The sequence below is a fragment of the Cystoisospora suis genome (genome assembly GCF_002600585.1).
Source record: "Cystoisospora suis strain Wien I chromosome Unknown contig_21, whole genome shotgun sequence".
NCBI lineage: Eukaryota > Apicomplexa > Conoidasida > Eucoccidiorida > Sarcocystidae > Cystoisospora > Cystoisospora suis.
In genome coordinates, this window is record NW_027152823.1 from 52,484 (window position 1) to 61,858 (window position 9,375).

A 9,375-nucleotide genomic window follows, 5' to 3' on the forward strand; every position below is an offset into this window, starting at 1 on the left:
GTGATCTCTTCAGACTCATTCGCCGGGCTACCTCAATGGGGCGCGCAAAAATACGACTCTGTCGGCTGGTGCGAGGCATATGTCAAACGTCCGAGTTATTGCAACGAGGCAGCGCAGCTGAGACTTGGTGCACATCGCACTAGTGAATGCCCTGGCTTCCTACCCGGCCTGACAGAAATCCCTATTTCGGCAGTGTATATTGTGTGCCTTTTTGAGGCGCTGTTGTTAGCAACTGCTCTCGACGTCATCTGCAAACGGACGGCAGACGTGAACCTTTTTCCTGATTAGCTGAGATATCCAGGGATGCGCTGGTGCTAAAGAATGCTTGTCTGCTTCTCCCGTACGGCCGAAGTCGCTTCCCAAGAATCGAGTTCCTAACACGTCGGAGCAGGCAAACTCGTTCTCTGATGAGAACGGGCAGCTCTTCAGGACTTTCGCAGTCACTGCAGCGACTTTCTAGAAGGGGAGGCCGCTAGACGGTCGACATGGACAACATTCAGTCTCACAAGTGCTTTAGAGCAGGTACGACCGCTCTCAGCAGGGCGAAGTACCAGGCAGCCTACTTGCTGTACCCTTCAGAAGAACTACGGCCGCACTCAGCAAGAGGAGGTATCTAGAAAATTGAGTGACGCTCCTACGGCGCCTACTATGGTGATATGAGAGGGGGAACAGGAAGCGGTACGGGGCCTGTTGTCACGTTGAAATGCCTTGGATAAGCTGATATCGCCTACATCCCCGGGCCTGAGTGTCGGATTTCTACGCAAGCCTAGAGCGCCTTCGCCCTGTGTTATGCGCAGCTTGGACCGGTTAGCGAACACGCTGACAAGACGTCACATACCATTTTCCAGGTATGCTATGCCCTCAGCCTTACTGAAATTGCATTTCTCGTGGTTACTCCTTCGATTCTCGACAATAGAGCGCAGTCCGCCGCGTACGCTGTCTAGTGGTCGGCCCCGGACGTCGAAACTAACCCGACGCCTGAAGCTCCTCTTCGAAGACACCCGACGACCGGCGGACTGTCGAGGGCAATTCTAAAGAACGCCTGCGCGGCCATATAGTGGACAGACCCACCAGTCGGACTCGATGGAGGTGCGCCGCCGTGATGGACACCGGCGACGCGACTCCTCGCAGTCGCCGTGTGCGCTGCGTTGTCACTGGTGAGCCGCCTGGGGTCCACTTTGCCTGCGCGCGGTGGGCCCGCGCCTGCGAACTGGAATGGTGCGTTCCGCGCTAGCCCCGCCCGCTCGGACGTTCGCCTGGGGGGGCATGTTGCATCGATTCGAAGATCGTGTTCGCAAGCCTCAGAGAATTACTGTCCTGGACACAACTCGGCAGCACGTAGCGCATAGGCCGCAGCTAAGTGGATACTGCTGGCGTGCATCGATTTTCCTGTGCCTTGCGTGCTTGTCAACAGCGTAGCCGCCAAGCGGGAGGATTCAGGAGGCAGTGCCGTGCTTCTCACTTGCCGGACAGGGATGTGCATAGAAGCGTAAAGAACTGCATGCAGTCGTCGCCTTGAGAAAATTCAGCCAGCTGTAGTACAGTTCGAGTGCGAGCACTGTTCAGTGTCTCCCGATCAGCACGGAGTTCTTATGTTGGTCGAGTTCGATCGCCGGTTCTCGGTCGGGACTCTCCTGCACTGGTAGGAGCAGCGGGAATGGCCTCGGGGTGCGCTTGTCTTGCCGTCGTCTTCGGTCCATCTAGGGTTCCATGGTTCCCGAGACGTTGATATTCCTGCTGTTCTCGAAAGGGCGGGCAATCGTTTTTGCTCTCAGGAGTCCTGAGCATAACTCTTACTACGGCTAAGTCTTAGCATCCATGCACGGAGAGGGACATGCAGCGCGTCCACAGTCGAACTCAGCTCTCAACCGTCTGACATCGGTTCCCCTTCTGCGTTCGGCAAGCAGTCAGATAGTTCCGAAGTAGCTGTCTTGCTCCGCCAGTTGGTGAGCGGATTGTTGGCAGGAGGGTGTACTGTGAGCTGCGCAAGGTCTGCGCGGTTCGCCACAGCGCCAGCAGTGAGTATCTGGGGAGCCCTCTGCACAAATGGTCGCTCCGCGTCTGAGAGTTGTTCAGCCGTCAACTACTTCGCAGCAGCGATTTAGTGCTTCAGCTGCTTATGATAAATGAAGTCGACACCGTAGTTCTCGCCGTCCTTCGTACAAAAGGTTTCCAGCTATTTGTCCCAAGTATCACAGGTTTTCCCACCGGAATCGCTACTGTCTTTCTGCAGCGCCACTCCAAGTAAAGGTTTTTACCATGCGCCCTTCCCTGGTTTCGACAACAGCAATGACCACTCTTCTTGCCGCCAGCTCTCTTGATTGTTTTTGGCCGGGCCTGTCTTGCGGGCGCGAACCGTGTTTGTTCCCCTAGCAAGCCCAGCTTTCACTCCAGACGGGACATAGTCAGCTGCTGTGTCAGTCTGACTTGCACCGCTCTCCCTTCATGATTGTGGTTTTGCCACATGCGCCCACCTAGCTTTTGAGTCCTCATTCTAACATCTTGAGCTACATCTGCCGTGCAGGAGGGTCCAACGTCAGCCCTTCGCAGGGTCTCTGTCCGGAGTGTGCGCCGAGATCAGTGTTTGGGGTATAAAAACAGCGAAGAAGACGAAATTCAGGAGGGTAGGTAAACTTGCAGCTATTCGGACAGATTCTGGAGTTCTCTGGAGACGCGGAGGATTCATCCACAGCTGTCAAGTTTCGGCTGTGCCTATTAGGACTGCCTTGACAGTGAGCTCTGAGTGGTAACTTTTCTTCAGTGGAAGAGGAGTTTATGACGTTAGAGGCAGGATGGATGCTAGGGAGTGTAGTTTGTTGCCAGGTAAAAATAATGGAGACCAAAACGCTCTCCCAAGTGAGGGTATGGAAAGGGATTGGTGTTACGATCCGTCGGACGCAAAGATACCGCTGAAGCCGTCCGGCAGCAAAGAGGAAATGCAAAGGAGAACCGAAGGAATAGAGCAGCCGGGAAATTTGACGAACACAGGTGGGGCGTGTGCACGCTGTCTGCGCCTGGAGCGTGGCCTATATTTACAACAAGTGCGCTTGGCATGCGTAGCGAAGGAAAGCAAGGAGTTATTGAAATGTGTAGCCCGAGAGCTACGTACGGAGCGGGAGAGAACAAGACAGGCTGAGGCGTCTTTAAGAGAAAAAACCACCATTATTCAGCAACTGAAGGAGAGTGCCGGGGCAGCCGAAGAGAAATTCAACGAGAGAGAAAGGGAGATTACAGCCCGGCTAGACAAAAGAGAGGCGGAAATCGAAAGGAAAGAGCAAGACCTCAAGCGAAGAGAAGAGGAGGACGACAACGTTCGCCAGCGACTGAAACAGATGGAAAACGACATTTCTTTCTTGCGACTGGAACTGATAAGAAACTCCCTCGGCAGAGAAAGTTGCCGCGCGAAGGTTCTTCGTAACTCTCAGGTCAGCAGAAGCAAAGGCTGCCTCCACACAAAGAAGAGGAGAGTTGACCAGTCGGCTCAGCATTCCTTACCTCTTCAATAGGCTTTCCACGCGAAAAGCGGCTGCGCACCGGGTCGCTAGGATGTGGCGGAAATGCAGTGCGGGAGACCACCGCGTAGTTCACGGGCTGTGCGTGTACGAAAGTCGATGACCACGTTGTGACTGCATCTGCTGGGTCTCCTTTGGTCGTACAGAACTGCGAGAGTCTCGTGCTGTTGTGCATTCCGACTTCGTGTGGTACCGCCACTCGTGGTCTTCGCGCTTCTAGTTTTCCGAGGGGCCGGCGTTCTTGATGCAGTGCCAGGCTACAGTTTGGCTTCTGTCCCTGTCCGTACTCTCTTCGTGACGCGGGCGATATCATCACGTCTCACTGTGGTGTGGAGCTGGTTGGAACTGAATCATTGCACATACGGTTTCCCTACGGAGCCCCATAAAGCTGTGTTCCTTACACATATAGGATGACGATGCCTATGCACATGCACACGGTGCACCTGCGCACGGAGAAGAGCCTAGGGTGGTAATGAAAAGGTTACTGATTTTCTGTGCTTGCTCTCTTTGGTTGTTCGCGAGCCAGGCCCAGCCGTTGAGAACAAAAGTACTTTTCTTCTCCGTACAGGGAGTGAAGTAGTTGCCGAGTCGTCGGCAGATTGTCTCTAACTCTGACAGGTGGAAACCGTGGCTTCTTGGTCTACGGGTACGTGTCATTCTCTTTCGAGTGGCCTGGCGGGACTCCCACCCAGCTGACTTTGGGTTTCCTTTGTGTTTCGTTTCCCAGGACAGAGGGCACTGCACAACAGGGACGGACAGTGAAGGGCAAGCGCCTTTTGCCGGACCGACTGCGCAACGGGCGGAACAGACTGACTCCGGTTCGACAGTCAGTATACTGCGGGACCCCCCGACCTCTGACTCTCCTCTTGCGCTGGAGCGTGTGGTGGTGCGTCTCGATCGTTTAGAGCGCCTGTTTCTCGAAGAAAAGCAGCTACGCCAACATCCTAACACGGAGGAGGCTGTAGGGACTGAAAACGAATCTGGCGCACGTACAAAGGAAAAGGTCTCCGCTCACGAGTGCTCAGGAGTTTGGGAAGTCAAGGACAACTCCGCCTCAGAGTCGTGTACTCTCTCGGTCAACAAGGTAGCAAGCAGCCAAGAGAGTAGTCCAACTTTGCTTTCTGAATGCGCAGGACATTCGCGGCCGCTACATGGAGATAGCGGAGGAGAGGCTACTGCAAATGTGGAAATCATGGAGGGGAAGGAAGGTCACAAAAAGGATCTTGGTCCCGCAAGGCACTGCTCTTGCAGCACAGGAGATTGCAATTTGGGGACAGGAGTGTCGCAGCAGCAGAGCGCCTTGGCAAGCCAGCTTGTCGGTGGTCCGATACAATTGGGGAACGGCGAACTCCAAGTGCAGTTACAGGAAGTTCCCGAAACTGTATCGTTACAGCTTCTGCATAACGACCAGCGGCTCACAGAACCGCACGGATCTGCGGCGTTCATTGTCGCTTGTTTTCGAGAGTCGATGGGACCTCACTGGGAGAGAGAATCTCCTGGAGGTCGGCCAGTTCCTCTTGACGAGCCGTGTCAGCTGCCCGTCGCCAGCTCCGACACGGAAGTTCAGCGGTCGCAGGCGTCTGCACTACAGCTCTCACACACAGGGCAGCGGTGGCCCTGGGCTCTAACAGCCGGTGCACACGGCTCCTCCACTCTTCTGCACCACCACTATAGAGAAGAGCCGTTCGGTGTACGTGCCTGTAGTGACATGGTAAACCGGAAGAAGGGACACCTAGGAGCGAACGACGAAGGAGTAGCCCGTTCTCCGACGCGTTTGTGGCATACGCCTCGAAGTGTCTGTTCGTTGCTCTCGCAGGCGACAGTTGCTCGAGGTGCTTTCACATGCATTCCGCCTGCTAAATCACCAGCCGTCTTTGCTTGCGGCTGTGAGCCGCCGACCTTACCAGACTTCACCTCCCAGAGTACCTGCTCCCTGCCTAGTATGTCGATCACGCAGCCGCCGGGGGACTCAGACCCATGGGTTCCGGAGGCGTCTGTCGGGGGGGGAAGGGACAGGGGGAATAAGCTAGAGGACCTCGAGTCAAGGGTTCTGCGTAATACCCATTCTCTAGAGCCAGAGATCGATGAGGTATCACAGGAAATTCGGGCGCCAGAGTTGGAGAGAAATGTGCAGCACGGACTAAGTCTTTCTAGTGTACCATGGCAAGCAGGAGTATTCCAATCAAGGTGGCAGTCTAGAGCCGGGAGAATCCCAGGGGGGGAGAACTCTCGGGGATGCCTCTCCAATGGGAAAGGGAGTGGACTGTGTGACACAGGCTCGGTTTTGCGTGGGAGAGAGATTCTGCCCGTTACTGAGCAGGAGTGCGAGTATCACTGCGGCCTCAAGCAAACTGTACTTGGCCAAGAGTCAATACCTTGTTCCCTCTCTCCAACTGCAGCGGCGTTGGCGCCAGTGAGGCAGAGTTCCACGTGTAAGTCACGTCCTTTCGCACCGCACAGCCGTACTGAGGGGAAGGTCTCGAGTTCTCTCGGCAAAGGCAAAGTCGCCGCTGCTGCTGTGAGTTCCGACGTACTGGCGGTCAAGGGGGACCACCTCTTACAGGACGCTTCCTGCGCAGAAAACCGTGAACCATGTCAGCACGTGTCGGCCTTACAATACGGGCTGTGCCGCGTGGGGAGAGCAGGCGTAACTTGTCCTGGTCCATGCATCCTCTCGAAACGGAGCACAGCCGCTGCACCCAGCGCCACTCAGTCTCGTCCATGTGTGGCCGAAGGCCCAGCTTCTCCAATTACTCCTCAGTCCGGTAATGTTCTACGCACAAGTGTTACACACGCGTGCACGTCTGAAACATCTGTACGGTCGCCACACGCGTTGATAGCCCCGACCGCAGTGATCAGTGCCGACGTCTCGAAGGGAGGGATACCAATGATTGCGGCCCCCATGATGCACGACTTCGACCCAGCGACACTGGTGAGTTCCGAAACGATGGACGAGGGGTGCTGTGTTAGGGGAAAGGCTGTTGCGCCAAGTGTAATTCGGTCGGAGGAGGACTGTCGACGTCAGGAGCGGAAGTGGGCTCTCGAAAAACAAAATCTACACCAAGTAATCAGCGTCAATCAGACGAAGCTAGCGGCTCGCGAGCTGCCTGCGGACGCCCTCGATTTCAGCAGCACTGACAGCGACTGCAGCGACCCATGTTCATGAACAAGCGAGATAATGAGCTTTCGCCGGAGCCGCTATGGAAATCAGTCGGGTGCCCCGTGTTTCGCGAGGCTTCCACAGAAACGGTCTGATACTCCAGCTCCGCGCGAATGGATCTGCCTCCTCAACAACCACAGCTGTCTTCGCGTGTCTGGATCTGGCAGAGTTGTATCTCAGGATGTATGCGTATTTCTTTCGTGAGCAAGAGGCACGATGCTGCTTACATCAATCACACATCCCATAGGACAGGTAGACTTTTTGCAGTAGGAAGCGTAGCCTTGGCGTGGAACATTCGGACCCGAAACACTGCCTGGAACCGGGACCCCCGCACTAGATATTGAAGCTCTGCCATCTCGCGAGACGTTCTGCGTGTGTTCTTTCTGGACATGGTCCCTGCTCTGGCTCACTGGCTCTTCAGTGCGTCCTGGAACTCCGGGGTCGTGCCGTTGCCTGGCCTAGTACAGGTCCGACCTGCACTGAGTGACCGTCGGGAGTGCTAGCCGGACGTACGTCCGCAGCTGTTGAATGCGGGGAAGGGCTAGTCGGCATCTCTCCAAGGGTAGTGTCGGTATTTTCATGTCCGACTGAATGGTCTGACTTCTGTCTCTGGAGGCCTGTCGGGCCACGCAGACCAACGTGGTTGGCCCGAAGTAGGCCTACTGAACGATGTTTAGCGGGCACGGCAATACCGGGATCGGCACTCTGCCGGTGGTGCTGGGAGCATCAACGAGTCTTGAATCAGTAACTGTTTTCCCGCGAAAGCAATGCCCCCGGTGCGCTCAACCAGCTGAGCCGAGGTCGAAAGAACTGTTGGCCGTCCTTCGCGTCCCAAGGAGGAAGGTGTCAGAAAGTTTCTGTCGTAGTCGGATCTATGCTGCTTTTCGCGTGAGATTGCTAGTGGGCGCCTATCACGCGCTCTGGAAACCACAACGAGGAGCCGTGCGCTGTGCTTTGGGATTCATCGTCTCCCTGGGGCGTGTATGTGCTTGAAGTTCTGATACTCAAAAATAAGCCAATGTTGCCACCCCCCTTCGGGATGGTTCTGCTGGGTAACTGCCTTGAACTGGTTGTCATCACTCCCGCGCCCGGCGCGCGCAGACGGTTTCAGACATTCCGTTCGCACACATCCGCCCTTGAGGGGGAGCTGCTGCTGAAAGAGCATCTCGCTGAAAGCGGTGACTTGTTACAAAAACCAGTGCCTATAGCGATTCTTTTCGTGAACCAGACCAAAGTCTCAAATGGCAACTGGCATTGAGACAGCCGCCCGAATTTGCTAGTGAGGCCCGCTTTCGTTATTTGAATGGAGCTGCAGAAGAACGTTCCTGAATAGCAAGAAAAAACTGCGAAGCACGCCAGCCGGTCGCTATGTGGCCCCGAACCATAAAAAAGAACTCTTCATTCTCGCGGCGGTGCTACATGACCGCACTGGCGCTTACTACCTTGCTGGAGAGATTCAAGCTATCCTGTCGTCGCCACGTCCCTGTACATTCCACTGCCGGCGCGCGTGAACAAGGGTCCCAAGTACGGTGAATGACAACAGTTGGTCGCGCTTTCTGCGACGATTCGCGGCGCGAGTGTCATATTCGGCTCTCTCTTGCTTCATCGGTAAGCGTGACAGAGGAGCAACACCAGTGTACGTGGTTACGCTGCTGACTCATCTGTAGGTGGGGTTACGTGAGTGGGACAGGAGGTGACCAGCGGCCAACTGTGGTGATCTGTAGCCGAGACCGGAAACTAAGAAACAGAGCCTTACGCGAGATCATGAAACTTCTGCCTTGTAACAATCTCAGGTATGATGATTTCCTTTGCTTCCTCATAATTATTGAGCGAGAGGAACATGTACTGAAGTCCTGGACAGTGCCGCACAACGCAGGCAAGAGGCAACTCTGCGGAGACGGTGGGGCCACAAGGTCGCGAACAATGCTGGAGGCAAAGAGCCGAACAGGGACGAGGACGGTGCTGTCCCCACCTAACCTGCGGTGGCGCGTGGCCCCCCTTCAACGTGTCGACCGCTCCCGCGCGCCTCTGATGCTTCACTGCTAATTAAGTACCAGGCGTGTCGGCGGATGCTAGGCACTCTTTTGCAGGCCGAGAATGGGTTCCTTACCAGCGCGGCAGTCCTTTTTGGAAATCTTTCCATCTCTGTCGATGTCACACAGTTCGAACACCGCTGCTATTTCCTCAGGCGAGAAGGTGCCCACTGCTGGACCCTGCCCGCAAAGCAACCGCTGAATAAAAAGCACCCTTTTTAGTTGCGAACTGCAAAAAAACGCGACGCTGTGCTCCGACTGGCCCGCGTCAACGCGTCGAGATTTCCGTGCAAACCGAATGAGCTCCTGACTAGGGCTTCCGAGCCGGCAGTGACCGCAAGCCTCACTTGGGTTTTACGTCGCTTCAGTTCGTTGAGAAGAAACTCCCGAATGTTCGTGGGCTTGTAGAAACACAGCGAGGCATATAGATCCTGAAGCCACAGTTGGCACAGTCGCGTCAATTAAGACCCGTACGCCCGTCTATGGCCACGGCGTTAATGGAAAACAAAGGAGTGAGCATCTCTGGCCACCTTGAGTTCATGTAGTAGGAAACTGCATTCGCTACACAGGAGATCAGCAGTGGGGTGGGCAACATTCCACAAATCGCAGGGTTTAACAACCCGTGCGGGCACACCTTTCCAGTGACCGAGGCAGCCCCGCCACCTCACCC

General features: G+C 55.4%; 2 protein-coding genes across 2 annotated transcripts; one reads left to right on the top strand and one right to left on the bottom strand.

The window, feature by feature from the left end:
* The first annotated feature begins 1,321 nt into the window (after nucleotides 1–1,321).
* Nucleotides 1,322–8,277, top strand: CSUI_000043 (uncharacterized protein). The gene is made up of 2 exons (XM_068060278.1): nucleotides 1,322–3,425; nucleotides 4,240–8,277. Exons 1-2 carry the CDS (start codon nucleotides 2,793–2,795, stop codon nucleotides 6,676–6,678), a joined length of 3,072 nt encoding a protein of 1,023 aa, XP_067927749.1. The 5' UTR covers nucleotides 1,322–2,792; the 3' UTR covers nucleotides 6,679–8,277.
* Nucleotides 7,877–8,885, bottom strand: CSUI_000044 (uncharacterized protein; the record flags this gene model as incomplete). The annotated part of the gene is made up of 3 exons (XM_068060279.1): nucleotides 8,783–8,885; nucleotides 8,429–8,525; nucleotides 7,877–7,997 (listed from the first exon to the last, which is right to left on the bottom strand). Coding segments are annotated over exons 1-3 (249 nt in total), but the record flags the coding sequence as incomplete, so codon positions are not given.
* Nucleotides 8,886–9,375: the final 490 nt, after the last annotated feature.

Bases quoted from the DNA above. Each gene is read 5' to 3' on its own strand.
- CSUI_000043 (XM_068060278.1), top strand. From the start codon at position 2,793: ATGGATGCTAGGGAGTGTAGTTTGTTGCCAGGTAAAAATAATGGAGAC. The intron at 3,426-4,239 runs GTCAGCAGAAGC...TTCGTTTCCCAG, and splicing joins AGGTTCTTCGTAACTCTCAG to GACAGAGGGCACTGCACAAC.